The 18,991-nt window shown below is 31.8% G+C and overlaps 1 protein-coding gene across 4 annotated transcripts in view; it reads right to left on the reverse strand.

Moving 5' to 3' along the window:
- Nucleotides 1-18,991, reverse strand: part of LOC130442335 (uncharacterized) — a 52,020-nt gene that overhangs the window by 24,822 nt on the left and 8,207 nt on the right. For 2 of the 4 annotated variants that reach the window (XM_056776357.1, XM_056776354.1), the window contains exons 2-12: nt 13,543-13,725; nt 12,813-12,953; nt 8,152-8,187; nt 5,712-5,894; nt 5,493-5,636; nt 5,121-5,435; nt 4,742-5,056; nt 4,336-4,650; nt 3,624-4,268; nt 2,446-2,726; nt 204-426 (exon numbers count right to left, since the gene is read on the reverse strand). In XM_056776357.1, the coding sequence (XP_056632335.1) occupies nt 204-426; nt 2,446-2,726; nt 3,624-4,268; nt 4,336-4,650; nt 4,742-5,056; nt 5,121-5,435; nt 5,493-5,636; nt 5,712-5,894; nt 8,152-8,187; nt 12,813-12,953; nt 13,543-13,725 (2,781 nt within the window). The remainder of the gene's footprint in view (nt 1-203; nt 427-2,445; nt 2,727-3,623; nt 4,269-4,335; nt 4,651-4,741; nt 5,057-5,120; nt 5,436-5,492; nt 5,637-5,711; nt 5,895-8,151; nt 8,188-12,812; nt 12,954-13,542; nt 13,726-18,991) is intronic. The other 2 variants (XM_056776356.1, XM_056776358.1) reach the window with 1 other exon arrangement.

Here is an 18,991-nt window from a genome sequence, read left to right on the forward strand (position 1 = left end):
AAATTACAATAACAACAAATAAGTAATGTTCCATTTAGATTTAGTTCACATCTTCGAAATAATATTAACAATGTGAAATAACATTCTCATTTTTTCCGATGAGTGATGATTATTTGTAGCATCTCCAATTTTTCTAGCATCAATGTTTTTTAAAAGGAAGAGCATCTTTAGTTATATTACGTTAAAATGACAACCCTACTTACCATCATACATAATCGGAACTCCGGTTTCATAATACACAAGAGCAGGAAAACTGAAAATACCAATTTCTGCGGCTAATTTGGCATCCGTGGATTTAACAAACTGTATTCCGTGTTTGTCAGCGTCATCGTCGATATTTTCTAATTCTTCTAAGATTTCGCTACACTCTTCACAGACATCGTTATAGAAAAGAACGGCTAAATGTTCAATGTCGTTTATTAGTACCTAAAACGATGCAATTGATATCAATAAAATACTTATGATTGTCAAAACTGTAGTATCTACTACCTAATAACTATTTTTCATAAACAGAGCATTTCAATATTCCGGTTCTATAGGTTCATATTTTCAAAATTAACGATAATATTGACATGAGGATACTTTTATACTAAGGTATAACTCATAAGTTTTTGACATACTATTTACAGTTGCTCAATATGGCACTGCAAATGTCTACTCTAGCTGATACTCAAATCCGTTTCACACCTTGGTTAGCATATTTTGAGTAATGAATTCGGTGGTTGTTCTAATACCGTTTAATTAATATTGTTGAAGGGGAGGGTCTTCGGCAAACTCCCACAAAAAAATCGCAAACAGTAAGGTGCGGCGATCTTGGAGGCTAGTGATGTAACGCATATGTTCAGTACGATAATTTTATAGCATATCGAGTTATGTTAGCCTGTGACAAGGTTTAAGGAAACTCATTAAATTGCTTATACCATCTTCTTATGTTCTGGGCAAATTAACACTTTATGTGGTATGAAATTCACGTTGTAAGGAAATGATAGACTCGCATCTAACCATGGAAGAATCAAAGGAGGAAACGAGTACTTGAACCGTAGAGAAAAACTTGAAGTAAGGTTGACTTATGGTGTTGATGAAGTTTTTGTACAGATCTCTTGTGAAAAGACATATAACGTTCAGTTTCCGACTAAGAAAATGTTTAGTACATTTTTACTTAATTTGAGCAATTTTCTCCAACTTATGCTGATAACAATTGCTATAATAACGATTTTAATATTAGATTCAAAAAAGTATTATATGATAAACTTTATATTTTTCGTGTTAAGGTAAGCATATTTGGAATATATTTCAAATATTAAAAATACAAGTTGATATCTTGCCAGTATACCATAATTGAATGTACAGAAAATGCGAAGCTATCATCAGAGATTCTCAATTCGGTTTTAGAGGTGGAATGAAGACTAGATAAACTCTTATCGGTATCTGTGTGCTAGTCCAGAACTGCTAAGACGTACAAAAAATGTCTATCCGTTGTGTTGATTATTTTTGACAAAGCTCTGCATCACAAATTTATCAAAGTATTAAGAACAATGGATAAAGATGAATGGTATAGAAGTATGCAAAATTTGTACTGGCACCAAACTGCTCAGGTGACAACACTTAAATTGATAACATATGTCCAGGATGTATCCTATTTCAACTATCATATAGCCTCTATTCTAAAGCCATCTTTAATGAAGAACTTGAAAATGAAGATAGAGGAGCGAAAGTAAACGTAAATATAAAGAATATTAGATACTCAGATCTAATAGCAGACACTTATGAGGATTTACAGCACATGATCGACCTACTAAATTGTGCTGGTGTAAAGTCCGGATTAAAGATAAACAGTAGAAAGATAGAGTATACGATAATTAGCAGACTAAAGTGCCGTATACACATATGCAACTCTTTGTAGATGGTGCAGCATTGAAGCGGGTAAAACGGTACAAACACCTCGGAAGCTGGAGAGATATGATGGAAAAATATTGAAAATTTTAATCAAAAATTCTAGATCACACAAAAATATTGTAGGTGTTGAAATTGATATTAACTTCCATTATATTGAAAAACAAAGCAATTTTTAAGAAACAAAAAGACAGTTGTATAATAGAGAAAATCTTTTTAAAGGACAATGGAATTTGACAAGTTTATTTATTCAAATATATCAATATTTGTTTTCGATGGGAGGGAGGCGCTGATACCCCTATAAGTTCACTTATCCACGTTCCCTACATTTTCTATGACAATTACGGAGCTGGGCGTTTACATAATTTTATAATTGTTGAATCACGTTGGATTCATAAATTAATAGTTACTTTTCCTAAATAGAATGATTCTTTTTGAAACACCCTGTATCTAAAGCCCAATTTATGAAAAATATATAGAATGAATTGTAAAATTTCATCCTAATCCAAATTCTACATTAATAAGAAAATGAATTAACCAATACCTACCTACCTGTAAAGTTTTTCTATCTACGTTCTCAATAACATCAGGAGCTGAATCTCTTAATGTCAATATCCAGTCTAGTATCGCTTCTTCGTGCATTAAATCACCTGTATAGATTTCTCTAAATCTATTTCTGTAGAAAACGACAGCCGGTAGTGAGGGAAGATCGTATTCCTTTTGGATACCTTCATCGGATATTTTAACGAAATCTATATCTTTATCTTCGCATTCATCGTCGATATTTTCAAGTTCTTGTAGGATTTTATGAGATCGTTTATCTCCCTCTTTATCTAAAAACATTCCGATGTGGTAGAATAAGAATAAACATAGAATTGGTACGATTAGATAAATAAGACATCAAAATATTGTTGAAAGATATCAGGCTATATCAGAATTGCACCAGTCGTTGGATCTATTGTTTCCAACTGAGAAAAGATACAAACTACTTTCATATTCAATTATATTATTCAATTGTCAATAAATTTGAGCGATTGGAATGCCTTAAAGGCTAGATAAGACTCAAACATACAATTAACACCGAGTTCATTGACTGTTGCTTCAAGGAAATGAACAATAAGGCTTGTTAAATAGTCTGGAAATCGAATGCTCAAGGCGAGAAAAAATACCGAGACAGAAAGAATGAAAATAATATATCTTGAGTTAGAAAAAGTGGAAATTTTCAAACTTCACTTGACAATTTCAGCGCTTGAACTTCACGTTTTGTTGAAATTTTGCTAAAGGATCTTTTTTACGAAAATTCCTCTATTATGTTATGATTAAGAGATTTCTGCAGCACTCGAGTATATTTCTCGTGATATTGAAATTGGTACATGTTCACTTGAAGGCAATCTCTATACGGAAATTTCAGCTAAATTGTGACAGATTTGAAGTATAATTACAGACTTGTTTAAGCTGTATTGGTCCGAAGGAATGTCCTACGGACCGGAAACTGGCATTTTTGGAAAGTCCCTCTATGAATATAAAATATATATGGAGAGAAACTTCACACTTTATTAGGAAAGAGATTTTCATGGATGATGATAGCTAAACATTCTAGAAAAGCCATTTTCCCGGTATCCCGTAATTTTTTTGTGGTAGATATACGCAGTTTCGAAATAATTATTTTTGAAAATAGTTTTACAAAATAGATTTTGAACATTATAAAAACTCAATAAATATTTGCTTACAGAAATATACGACTACATGTTCGTTTTCACCAAGAATCTTGTCCAACATTTTGCTATTAACTTCTTCAATTCTGTCAGGAATTTCCAAAGTATTTTCATCTGTTAACCAAGCTAGAACTTCATCTTCGTCTTCAATATCTCCAGTATATACCAACGGTTCTTTGTTTCGGAAGAACACTAGTTTAGGGAAATTTTTGATGTTATATTTTTTAGCTATAACTATATCTTCGGTTGTAACAAATATGATACCATTTTCATCTAGTTCGTCATCGATATTTTCTAATTCTTTGAGAATATTATCGCATTCTTGACCTTCTTCACAGTTACCAGTGAAATAAACCACAACATACTCGTGTTCTTGAATGAGATCTTCCAATATTTCATCTGTTACTTCTTCAATAGTTGCTGTTTGTTTTTGTTCAATAAGCCATTTCAATACTTCATCTTCGTTCATTAGCTCTCCTTCGTAAATTGATGGTATTTTATCTTCGAAATACACTAACGTTGGTAAATGGTCGATACCATATTCTTTAGCTTCAGCGTCGTTATCTATCCTAACGATAACTATTCCCTCTCTCTCTAGATCATCATCGATGTTTTCCAGTTCGTTTAATACTCGTATATCTTGTTTGTCATCTTTATCATCTGAAACATGTATCAATACATTGGTAACTACTGAAATTCAATAATTTTATTATGTATATGGACTTACAAAACAAAACTGCCAAATACTTCTCAGAATTTATAAGTAGCTCCATCATTTCGTCGGTAACATCAGGTATCTCACTGTGTCTCTTCTGATGTAGCAACCAATCTAATAGTTCTTCTTCCTTTGTTAAATCTCCCTCATATAAATGAGGGATGCGTTTTTCAAACAGTACCAAACTGGGTATAACATCAATGCCGTACTCTTTGGCTTCTTCGGGGTTATCGATTTTTACAAAAGCAATGTTATTCTGATCACACTCGTCATCGATATTTTCTAGTTCTGTCAAGACTTTTTGGCTTTTCTTTTGGTTTTTGTCGTCTAATTCAGACGTAAAACAAAACAAAAATCAATACAATAAAAATAAAAACAGACATTAGAAAAGGTTTTCAAAATTAAGAAAAAAACTTACAAAAAAGTACGGCAACATGGGACTTTTTACTTATTAGAATATCCAACATTTCGTCAGTGACATCTTCAATTTCATCATGTTTAACTTGATGATCTAACCATTTCAACACTTTTTCTTCATCCTCTAGGTTACCTTCGTACAGAGTCGGTACTCCTCCTTCGAAGTAAACAAGGGAAGGTAGTTTTTCGATACCGTATTCCTTGGCTTCGTCATCGTTATCAATTTTTACAAAAACGATGCCGAGCTGGTCGCATTCGTCGTCGATGTTTTCTAATTCGTTGAGAACTTTTTGAGATTTTCTATCGTCATCGTCATCTGATAGATTACAAAATTATATTCAACTCACATCTTTTAATTTCAAAAGAAAACAAGTACTTACAGAATAGCACGGCCAAATATTTACTCTCTTGTATCAATTTGTCCAACATTTCATCGGTGACATCTTCTATTTCATCTTTTTCGAGTTGTTCTACTAACCATTGCAATATTTCTTCTTCTTGTTCTAAATCTCCGTCATAAACATTTGGAATTCCTTTCTCAAAATATACCACAGCCGGTAAGGAATCTAAACCGTATTCTTTCACCGCGTTGGCATCATCTATCTTCACAAACTGAATACCGTACTTATCACAATCGTCATCAATGTGCTCTAAATCATCCAGGACATCATTAGACTCATCTGAACCGTGATCATCTAAGAAGAAATTTATTTAGAATTTATTTAACTATCGATTTTTATTCTAATACTTACAAAAAAGTACAGCTAAGTGGTCTACACTGGTTACTAGAGTAGTGAGTGTTTTTAATGTAACATCTTCGATTGTATCATCTTCGTCTCCAGTACTTTTATGCTGAACTAACCATTCTAGCACATCTTCCTCCTTGGTTAATTCACCTAGAAGATGATATCATTGAACAAATCACGTTTGTGAAACTATGTAGGTCATCTATTTATATATCGGATAATTACCTTCATAAATAATGGGAGTCTGATGTCTATAATAAACAAGAGCAGGCAAGGTTCCCAAATTATATTCTTCGGCCAGATTTTCATCGTTAATTTTCACGAAACCAATACCCAGTTGATCAGCTTCGTCGTCAATATTTTCAAGTTCCATCAAAACTTTGGAGCATTTTTTACATTCTGGTTTATCTGTAAAAATAAGTTTATTTCCAGTTACGAAAATTAATCTTTCTATAGACTTTATTCACTTAGATAAATTTGTTATATTATTAAATACTGTATGAGGAAGCGCTATGGCAAGGCAAAAAGATTTATGCCAATTACTACTCAACCACAACTGAAAACTTCACTAATTACCTGCCAAGCTTGAAGGTTTTTGATTTAAAAATTTTTCATTTATAGTTGATACGGGAAAAGAAGGCAATAGTTTAGTTTTTAAGAGCCCCAAAGGTTTAGGAGAAATAAGTGGAAAAGTTATATGAAGCAGAGATGATGATAAAAGAGAAGAGAGGAAGGGCAACTGAGATTAATAGAACGAGAAATAATTAGTATAATTTTAGTGCCAATATAAGTTAATAAAAATGAATACAGGGCACGTCCATACTATGAAGAAGGTACAAATTATAATAAAAGGAATAAATTACATGTATGAAGAATAGAAAAGTGCATGGAATCGCTCTATGGATAGATAAACTAAAAAAAGTTATGAAGATTAAAATTGAATTAAATCTAGAAATTATTTAAGACAGCGCTATCCCACAGCTGGTCACTATATATTAATACTTGAAAATATGGTAGAGAGCGAAAGGATACAGGACATTTAAGCAGGGTAGGATTAAGATTTATAAGGCCCGGGGCTGAAGTAATGACGGGGCCCCCTTAAGGAATTCGGAAACCCGGAAAAATTCACCAAATAATATCAATACGTTAGATTTGTGGTATCAACACATCAAAAAATACAGAATGATTTCCAAATGATGGGGCCCTCTTGGACCTGGGGCCCGGGGTATAGCCCCCCAAGCCCCTAATTTAATCCGGCACTGCATTTAAGAAAAGCCAAGCCTATGGTTAAAATTGCGTTATATAAACATAAGAAAGAGAAAAATTTAATACCTCAAAGTGCAACTCTTAACTATGTAATATAAACACAATAAACGAATAAAGAGATAAAGAAATATTGGAAAGACTTGCTGGCGAAAACATTATAAGATTACAATGAATAGGACATATATGAGAAGAGCTGGTAAGTGAAATTACAGAGTGGATTGCAATCTGACTGAGACATAAAGATATACCAAGAAAAGATAGATTTATGCAATAGATATATAAGAAAATGAAGATAGAAAACTGGGATCTAAACAGTTGCTAAAGGTAACGAGATTAGGACTTACATCATATTGTGGAAAAATTGACTTGATGAAGAAATGAATGTATTAGCATCAATATTAAAATTAATTGGGATTGAACGAATTGTACTACGTGCTGTTAACAAAATTGAAGTAGTTCTGTTTGGTGGCAGTGATGCTTCTAGTAAAAACCACTTTCTGTTCGTTTGTACACTTTTTCCAATGTACTTTGCACATCTTCTGAAAGAATATTTTTGTTTTTAATTATAAAATTCCAGTTATCTCTGATAAAACGCAAGATTTGTTCTCCGGACTGTGTGATGTAGATCAGTTTATCATATAAATAAAATTATTATTTTCTTCTATATATACAAGGGTGGTATGAAAAGTTTTTGATCTCAACTTACAGACGTCAGCACTAAAATCATTTGCGCATGCTTTGAGAGATTTTCACTACAATTTCAGGGGAAGGTTAGTTTCTGTTCATCAATTGTATAAGTGAGTCATCATGAGGATTTTCTTAAAAATGGATAAAATTAATATTGTCATTTCAAATTTGCTTTTGAAAGAGAAGTGAGAGTACCTACATAGATTTTGCAGCGGCATTCACGACCGTAAAATTTTGGGCATTGGGAATTCAAACGTATAAGATTGAAAGCTCATCATATGGTATCGGTTTATCGTCGGATTGAGATTAGAGATATATGCAATATATTGGCAAAGACTTTTTCGAAAAAGTGACGGCGATCGTTTTTTGTGATAGTCATATTCAATAAAACAAGGTAAGTAAATATCAAGCATCATTGCTTGAAAATGTAAAGGAAAAATTACAAAAAACGACCGTATTTAAAAGACGAATATTTTGAAAAATAAACATGTCTTGTTTCTTTGCTAATTCGCCAACATTTGAGACAACCCTCGTATATATAGAATATTTGACTATATCGTCGAATTTTTAAATCAGAAACCTTCAATCGGTACAAAAATAAAATACTCTCAGCATATTAGTTGTGAATGTGTATGTCTACTTTTTATATACGTAACAAAAAATGTGACATGTTGATGTCAAAACTGATGTAAGATCAAGAGTGTTTACTTACTGCTTCCCGATTTTGTGCACGTGTCGGCGTCTGGACCTGTATATAGTAAGTGAGTGGTTAAATGTATTACGGACAAAATTAGAACATCGGTTTTAAGAATTGAAAATGCGTGTTTCGTTTTGTATCTCGAAGGGGTTTAAAATATTCTCGGAAAAAAACCAGTATCTGGCATATATACATTTGGATAGGTGAAGATGTATTATGTAAATAGAGTATTGAGGAATGTAGCCAATGATCCGAATATCCGCTTGTTAGTTTTATAAACACAAATATAGTTATTTGTATATTTATATAGTTAATAGTTGAAATTTTGTTTTAAGAAACGAAGATAAGGAAGAGCGGGTTAGTCAAACAAATATTTACACATCAATAACACTGGTAAACACCGAGTTTGTCACACGAACTTTGTGATGATTTTTATTTTTTTTATGTACCCTCGTCAAAAAAACTATTATTTTCTTTCAGTAACTTTCAGTTTTTTTGTGACACCTATATATTCTTTTCTTACCTCATTTACGTGTTTTTGTTTGAATAACTCAATTTAGGCGATATAACGATTGCATATAACTTAGTTACGTTTGTTATATTGTAAATATGCCCGACAGTTGTTGTTATGTGTGTGGAGAATTAACTTTTACATTTCAGCGTCGAACATTGACGCAATTAATTCAAAAGTGATAATTAGACTATTTTCGTTTTCCTTTGCGCCACCAAGATAAATCCTAGATTCGACATATATGTTGTGTGACGTCTGGACATTTGTCTTTTGGTGTACCAATGATTTGGACGGAACCAAAAGATCATGTAAGTGATTTTTATTTTTGTTTGATTCCAACAAAAAGCGTCGCAACCAAATCCTTACACAGTCGAGTACCCAAGCTTTCATCGGCCACAGACCAATCCTATATAGAGCCGAACTGCTTGTGCCAAAGTCTTCAAATCAAGTAGAAACTCACGATTCTGTTTCTAGTCCGAAATTTGTTCTTAGTCAACCCGATAAGGTATCTCAAGAGAGTCACCCAGGTTATGAACCGTCAATTTCAAAAGATCGCATTTATTGATACAAAGTAATTTAAACGATTTAGTATGTGATTTGATTTGTCTGTGAAAACAACCTGGGCTTTTGCGATCTAGATTAAACCACTGGAATTTACTTACTCCTGGTACGAAAATTTCTTATTTCTGACATGACGATGAAATGATATCTTACTTTTCTAAAGCACAAGATTTAGTCTATTGTAATAACATTCTTGTAGTGATGAATTTATTGAATATGATCCAAGTCACAACGATTGTTTATTGATTCCTCAAAAACTAGTGTTCCTATATAACGGAAACAAAGAGCCGGTTGCCAATGGTTCTGATATTAAAAAGACTTACGAAAACATGAAGTTCCTTCTTGAAAAAACTAAATACAATGAACATGTTTGAAAAATTGTGGAGATTTATAAGTATTTGGCTTGGGCTACAGCTTGGTTACAAAATACACTTGCAGAAATTATGGTCCAAGCGTGGATTACTTACTCCAGGGCAAAAGAATGTTTTCTTTAGGGAACCCTGACGACATATTTTTACCACGGTTGCATATAAAGCTCAGCCTGATGAAAATTTTTGTAAAAGCTATGCTTAACAATGGCAGTGGATTCTTATACCTGAAAGAGAAATGTCCAAAACTGAGCGAGGCAAAAATTGAAGACAGAATATATATCGATCCATAAATATGGGAATTAATTAAGTGTACAAACTTTGAAGGAAAGCTGAGTGATCTGGAAAAAGTCGCTTGGAAATGTTTTGTGAATGTTGCCCAAACTTCCTAGGAAACCATGAAGCGGAAAAGACTTGGTCATTGAGCTTATTATTGCATACAAAGCTTTGGGATGTAATATGTTTTCAAAAATACATATCCTGTATTATCATCTAGATTTCTTTCCCAAGAATTTGGATGCTGTGAGTGACGAGCAAGGCGAAAGATTTCATCAGGACATTTACTCAATAGAAAAACGCTATCAAGAGAAAATGTCCAGAAACGCTAGCAGATTACTGTAGGAAACTTAAAAGGGACCTACCAGAAGCCAAACATACATGAAAATCAGCTATATCTTGATGTCACAAAGAAGCCTGGTGTGTCAATTTTTTTCCATTGATATATTGTTGTTTGGTGACCATAGTACATTCAAAAGTTCAAAAAATTCTCCTTAATGAAGGGTTGTAATCAACATATCATTTATGAGTGGTAATAATTTACGCCATATAAATCGTGTATCTCATTGTATATACATATTGCAGTAATGTAGTTTCTACTACAATCATCCACTACAAGTTTAGTACACTAGGACATATCTATGTTTTCCTTTATGAAAAGTGAAAGTACGCCGAAAGCACGGTTTTTAAAACTGTAGCAGCAGTCTTTGTCTGACATCACGATTCGAAAACAAGGTGGCTTAAGACAGTGTTTCATCACCAAAAGTCGAAGTCACTTGATTGGCACAATCCAAGTCGAAAATCATCGCATGAAAATGTTCGCAGCTTAGTTCCATTTTACATATTCACATCAGTGTTGCAATATTTCAAAACTTAAGTAAAAATCCTCGAATGAAGCTTCTGTCTCTTAAGTTCTGATGAAACTTTAATTAAACGCGAATGTAAATGCAAATGCAATGGCGAATATTCACTACAGCCTGGTAAAAGTTTTGATAAAAGTAGGATTTTTAATTCTTTTTGAATTTAGTTTTCTAAGTCTTGAACTTTGTTAGCTTGTCTGCTAATTCAGAAGTTCAAAAATCACCTTTCCAGAATGATATATGATATAAACCCCAAATTTCAAAGTAAGAGCCATCGGCTTCAGTTACATAACATATAATTTTATTTTCTATCTTTGCGATTGGTCCTGAAAATACTATCTGAACATCATACATCTTTGCCATAGCACCACGAATTCGTCTAATAATGGCTTTTTCCAGTAAAAAAAATGCGAATATACATTTATGTACACTATTATTTTCATAAATTGTCCACACACGATCCTGTATAATGACATTGACTCCATAGTTCATAAGAGAAAATAAATATTTTTATATTCACAGTCTACACACATATAGTTGTGATATGTTTTTGAAAACTTAATATAGATGACCCATTTAAATAAGGTGTGCGCTATAATTGTGTCTGATATAAATTTGTGGTATTTTTGTACAATATAAACTGACGAAAATTACATAAAAACGATATTAAATAATTCAATAATTCTTAGAAATTCAAATCACTTTAACTATGAAAGAAAATGAAAATTGGAAAACAGTTTGTTAATTGAAAGCTCAAAACAACATAACACGGAAAGCTTGAGAATTTGCTTCTAAATAAAAGATAATCTAATTCGATAAATGCATGTGACTACTTATATTGAAAATAAAGATGTTAAAAAAATTTTTTTCTATGTCCGTTATAATATTCACTTTCTTTTTTCGTTCATTTTCATTCATAAGGAATAAGTTGCACACCAGACGATGTTGTTGAATCGGCAACTAAGAATCTTCTCCATGAGAATCCATAGTATTTGAAGGAATATAATTCTTTTATGGAGTGGCGTACTAAAAAAGGCATAAACAGCTTCACAGAAGTTTCTGTTGAAAGCTCTTGACGATCCTTATCTCATGCATAATGTATGACAGCAAAACATTTTAATGTAAGCTTAGATATAATTTGTAACATCTTTCAAGTTGCTTTAATATTCGGAATCGCAGGAGCTCTGCGGAGGGAGGAATTATATAAAATAAAGGGTAACGATATCAATAATACCGGAAATGTTTCAATTATCATAATAGTTGGTACAACAACTTAAGTTCAACGTCGATTTACTGTTATTTGTTAGATATCTGGCAATAGAATAAACTTGGTGATCATTTATAAAGAATATAAAAACCATCTACCCACAAATGTCAAAACAGATCAGTTCTTTCTGCAGTATAAGAATGGAAAATACAAAAACCAAGTTGTTTCAAAAATTCCCTCCCATATCGCAACATATTTAAATTTACCTAATTGAGAAAACTACGCTGGGCATACATTTTGACGCTCTTCGACGTGGATTCCGGTGACGATGTAATTCAACTAAAGAAGCACGGTGGGTCACGTAGACGATTCAATAAATAACAAATTGGATTCCGCAGTGACAATTTTAACGGAAACATCTAGTTAGACTTCAAGCAATATTATAAATGTTTACGATCCTACCAACAATTCTATAAGATGTTATCTATTTGAACTCGTTAAATGTTGCCAATTCAACTACCAATAGTAATGTCACTTCTTCTTCACTTGAAATTAATAAAATAATAAAAATAATAACTTTTAATATTACTATTACAAAATAACAATTGATAAAAGTTTTCTTAAGTCTGCGGACATAGAAAAAAGTTTGTATGAAAGTCGTGAGTAAAGTAACTTTTTTTCACTCGTAGAAATTGCCGTCCTATTCGTGAAAAAAGTATTACATTACTCACACGTTGCACAAATAACTAATCTATTCTTATTATAATTATCAAGCAACATTTAGCATTTCTAAATACGATTATTTTCAACGTATATACAATAATTGTAATTCTTAAGCTTCATTAATAAATATAGCAATTTAATATAATAAAAAAGCACTGAAATTAACTTACAGAACAAAACAGCAACGTAGTCGGTACTTTCAACTATTTTTTCCAAAATTTTCGCATTCACTTCTTCAATTCGGTCAGGTAAATCCACAGCTTCTAAGCTGGTGAGGAAATCTAACACTTGTTCTTCATCCATTAAGTCACCTGTTACAAATATTGAATGTTTGCAATATATATATATATATATATATATATATATATATATATATATATATATATATATAATTTGTTGGAAAATCAGTAGAAATACGATACTCTAAATTGTGATTCAATTAATTAATTAATGAGAATCTCAAAAAGGAGGAGCAACTTTTAATATCAAATCCCTTGAAGTCCAATAGCAACAGTTTTGTTTCCGCATGGAATCTTTAACGTGAAAATGATCTCAATTCAATATCTGTTTCATTAAACTTTAGCTCTAATTGATTTGATAAAAATACAGAATTCCGAAGTTCGTTGTAAAGTAAATCTAGAGTAGACGAACTTTTCATGAGCTCAAATTTTAAGATCCTTGCTTACAAATTCCGTATAAATACTTATGCGACAAAGAATCATTTTTATGGTAATAAGGTAATGAGGTAAAAAGCTCTCGAAATAGAACGTGCAGTACTATTAATTTGGTGTTATGACATCTTTTTAAGACGTTCAATTGTTGGTGGGACTATCGATTCATGGTTACCAAAACTATTACCCTTTAATTAAATTACCAATTAAAATCTATGAATATTCTTACCTTCGTATATAATCGGCTCTTTTTCTCTAAAGTACGTGAGAGCAGGGAACTTTGTGATGCCATATTGTTTGGCAAGTCGTTTATCGTTAATTTTGACAAAATCCACTCCAAACGAGTCGGTATCATCGTCGATTTGTTCTAATTCAAGCAGTACTTTATCGCATGTGGTGCAACTTCGGGCATCTAAAATTAAAATAATAACAAATTATGTTTCAAATTATTATACGTAATAACAAAAATCTCAATCAAAGATTATACATTTTATATGGAGAATCAAAATGTAGTTATTTCTTTGTTATTAATTCTTTTCCTCACCGGTTACCCGATCCCATTTTGCTACTAGATCAATGAATATATATATACTTACTTTAAAACTGATTCTAAATAATCAATAGATGGTATGAAAAAGTATATAAGTTCTATCATTTTTAAAAACAGCAATAACGAGGATCAAAACCAAATTTTACAATTCTTATTATGGTACATGTAAGATAGTACCAAGATATATAGTACCAAGCAAACATTGTTGCGGAATACATCTAAACAACTGTTATAAAACTTGTTTCCGTCTACAAGACATCAATCTACCTAGTTTCTGTAGGAGTTTGTCCAGTGATCGTATCAGCCAGCGTGAGCTTTCGTAGAAGACATTCCACTCAAGAGGTGTGCATTCTTATTTATAAAAATATCATAAAGAGGCCGTAGAGAGCGAAAGCGATGGCAAAGATATACTAACAATTTTCGCAAGATTTAAAAATGGAAGACAATATGAACTTCAACAATTATTAAGGATATAACTTCAACAATTATTGAGTACCAATATGTTTTAAGAAAATTTGATAATGAAACTTTTTTAGGGCAAGAAAAACTAATTTTAAATCAAAAGAGATCTAAAATCAAGAACATTTAGAAGCATATATATTATTATATTTTTTTCATATAATCATCAAGTTTATACATTTTCCTTCCAAGTTTCTGACAAAAACACTCATTACCAATATGGCGGTGTACTGACGTCAGAATATAGTAAGCTATAGTAAACAATGAATAGAATTCTTCAGTGTTCTTTGTTTTTGTGTTGCTTTCAAAGTTTAAAATTTATTAGTGATGTACACTAATGCTTTCTTGAAAACAAATGAAACACCATTTATTCACGTATCTAGACTAATGAAGGGACGAAAAAAAGAGGTTAAAGCTTGATGGAATAGGTCCAGGAACTTTATACTCTACAACTTAATTCTTTACCACTATCAAATTTCCCATTACCAAGCCCAGGTTAAGATGTTTTCTTTAGTTACGATAATACTTGTAGATGAGAACATTGGGGTCAAAGTAAAGAAAAACGTTGGGCAAAATAAAAAAAGATGCGAATATTATTTCATACACAATTGATATTGGCATAGTTGTAAAGTATTTGGAAATTCCGATATCGTGGATTTGCGAATTCTAAGTTACGTTTGAATCTTCAGTACAATTCATAAAATTATTTATTTTTATAGTTGTAAATAACAATTTGATGTTTGCCAAGTTCTGAATCAGCAACCAATTAATATGTTCAAAAATAGAAAACAAAGATTATAAGTTGTTGGCAATAGAATTTTATTTTATTGTGGAGCATATTTGAGAAAAATTGCAAATGTTATTTATATAATTAGCAGTTCCCAATATCATTAGATAATATTTAAATTAATTCAAAACTATGTGAATTGAACTTAGGAATACACCATTTTTAGTGTACTTTATTTTCGATTCACACTGATTATAAATAACTATTTCTTTACAACAATTTTCATACAATTTGGAATTTGGAAAATAGATGAGAAGAAAATTTGTGACAGTACGAAAATCAAGCAAGCGGAAAGAAATTTCAATTTTTTCACCACAGTTGGTGTTTAGTATGAATCCGTTTCATTAGAAAAACGAAAAGAGGATTTGTTTTAAGACTTTATAATAATACCTATTCATACATAAATTCACTAACAAAGTCTTTTAAAATAAGATGTAATAGGATGTAATATGATTTCAAATACTTTTCATGGTTACTCAAAAATGTAATTCTAAGTAAAGAATAGATTTAGAGCTCGTTCATTATTAATAAGTCTTATCTAAGAAACTCATTGTCCATTGAAAGCTTATGAGACGTTACTATAAACGGTTTGAAAAGACGACTCGGCATTCATCCTGGGTTAATAAAAATTGCACCTGAAATTGGTAAAATCACCCTCCTTATTATTACTAGAGTTCCACATGATTGCATAATAACCCCTTATATATACATAATTTATACGTGTGATCCTCTACCACCTCCACATCCCTTAGAAACGGTCTAATTATATGCGGATGAAAGCGTACTCATTGCTTCCACCTCAACAAACACTTACTCAACGTGCCATCCCAAAATTTTCTGATTTAATTAGCGGATTGGTGCAGGAGATTCGATTCTCAAAAAACCCAAGCTATCGTCTCTAACAATCCCAACACCCTGAGCGTAAGGCTTCTAGTACATAATGTCTGTTTAATGTTATGGGAAGAGCGTCTTTAAATCTGCAGCTAAGCTTCTTATTTGGAAGTGCGATCTAATCAAAATCTCAATTGGATAGAGTATGGAGGCTCTAAGAGACAAATTCAGATGAACTTATCCTTCTAATTTATTTTATAAATATGAAACGCAGCTTCGATCCATTATCGAATATGGGGCAAACTTCTACTGCACCCTACTCAACCATCTTTTCAAGAGGCTCTCGTTTTGCGAGTTGTTCATTGTTAGGTACTGATCATACAAGTGGTGTTTTAGCCCCAGCAACAGCGTTTATGTCAATAAAGACATAACCTCAAGACCAAGCGCTATATGTGACGCACTATTGAATCAAGCAACGCCTTTACGAAAACTTCACTCTACACTCTCTGGATTACTTCTAGACAACCCCTCTCTTAAAAACCGAAGGGAAATTTTCCTATTTCTCCTTTCGACCAATAGCGACAACCTGTGAAGAACTTTACCTAGCCATCCATGAAAATTTCTCCATTATCATCCTTCACCATGTAGTTCTTCGGTGTTACAGGTTTTTTTGAGGTTTCCCTATAATTTGGAGGTGAATTCGTTCATCAGCCAATTGGCCGACGATGGGGAATAATACAACCGCAGCTGTACCCGGACTTAAAAAAAATATTTATAACTCTCCAATGCTATAATGGCTTGTCAAGCCATTTCGATTTGACTAGAACACGGAATGTAACCTCTTAAAAAATTAAATTAAAAAATTAAAATAATCCATTGTACAATTCCAATTGTACAAGTCTCTTGTACAAGAGAAAGATCACGTTTAAAATCAGATATAACACAATGTAAAAATACCAAGGTACATGGACATACATTTTACTTTGAGTTTTTGTCGCTTTTTATACTTCTCCCTGAATGAAGGAAATAATACTAACGACGACAACACTGTTGGAACTCGTAGGTGTCGCGGTTACATTCACCGTGACAATTTTAGCGCAGCTCGACTCCCAAATTTTCTATTAACGGTTAGATAATACAAATAACAAATCATTTCGACTTGATATGATTTCATGCTTTCACTTTTAGATTAAATTTCGAAATCTGTTTTCCAAATTGTTTGTGTGTACGTTAATAAAAGAACAAATTCCATGGTGTAGATTTGAAAAAAAAAAAAAATAGAATTTGGGAATAGATAAAAATAAACCATTTTTGTTCATTGGTTTCACTTTTGTTTACTATTTTTCTTAGAAGTGTGCAATATTTGACTATTATTTTCGTCATCAGACATACATATATTATACAGTATGGTATAAATGAGAGGAATACATTAGTCATTTCGTAAGCGGGGACTGTAAGGAAAGATCCCGAGACCCGACGATTTTTATTTTTAATCAGGCTATTAATAAGGATACCTTTTTATTTTTGACGTCATCTATGAGAGTTTGATGACGTCATCGTGAAAATTTTTAAATAGGAATGTGGGTTTTGTAATACATTACGTGAAAGGTCTTAAAACAACTATACAGCCAAATCAATATGTGCAATCTCAATACTTATCCTTTCTTTCCTTTCTGAGGTCTATTTTGGTACCCTTTTCTTTTAAAATATCCCCATAAATAGAAATCAAGAGGAGTCTACAGCATAGTGTGTAGGTGCATGATCTTGTTGCATCCATAAATCATTCATTTTTCTAAAAAAAACGGCTTAAATCTGGAACAAGAGGTTTTACGAAAATTCTAAATATTGAGAACCCGTTAAGGTTTATTAGGAAAATTATGGTCCGATAATACTATTATTCCCGCCCAATTGTTAACTTTTTCTGGGTATTGAATGTGTAAATTTTCCGTAGCTCAGTACCGATAAGTTTGACGATTGACATAACTGTTAAGTACAAAATGTAGCTTCATCATTTTAAAAATCGGATCTCTGTTATTTTGTTCAATTATAATTTCACGGAATTCAATTCGTCTTTCAAAATCCTCTTCCATAAGCTCTTGTACTTAACTTAATTTGTAGGGATGCCCTTTTTCTTCTTTAACTTTCTAAGAACTATTGATTGGTCCATGTCATTATCTATACTAATTGTTGTAAACTGCTATTGAAATTATCATAAAAGGCTAATAGAACTTCTTTTTCATATATTAGTTTTCTACTACCTTGAGGGAGGTCTTTGACATGAAACGTTTCTCTTATTCCTTACATCTTACAAACACTATACTACATTTTATCCAGAAATCTGTTCAAATTTCATTAATAATATTTGTGACAATACGCAAATCAATAACTGTACATATTGATATGGCTGCATAGGTATTTAAAAAACGTTTCAAATAATGTGTTACTACACATTATTTGAAGTGATTTTAGTGGTGACGTCAACACGCTCATATAGATGACATCAAAAATAGAAAGGTATCCTTATTAATAGTCTATTTAAAAACGAAAATCATTTGCACCATACTGTATATCCACCCACATTGACAACTATGTGGTGCCCATAAGTTTATCATGTTGATATTTAATGCTGACTTAGGATATTCAATAAATACATAATAACATTTTTGAATGGCATATATAACATTTTTAAATAGACGTGTTTATTCCATTTAGTTGTTCTATACTTGATGTGGCCAATAAATACGTTCTAAATTTATCACAAAGATAAATTTAATAATGGTTGCTAGATGAAACATAAATAAATTAATCATTCATTGAATTTGGGTATAATCTAATGCTTAAATAATGGGATTACCTATAAATTTAGTGAACTCAAATGATAAGTACTTTATAATCCCTATATAGAGTGATTTTCCAAGTTAATTTTCATATTCATATAGTATCACCATCAATTACATAAGTTTAAAAATGGATAAAGAGACGAATATGTTAAATAATTAAAATGGTCATCACAGAAATTTGGCTATAAAACTGACACTATTAATGTGATGA

Source organism: Diorhabda sublineata, chromosome 4 (genome assembly GCF_026230105.1).
Source record: "Diorhabda sublineata isolate icDioSubl1.1 chromosome 4, icDioSubl1.1, whole genome shotgun sequence".
Classification (NCBI taxonomy): Eukaryota; Metazoa; Arthropoda; class Insecta; order Coleoptera; family Chrysomelidae; genus Diorhabda; species Diorhabda sublineata.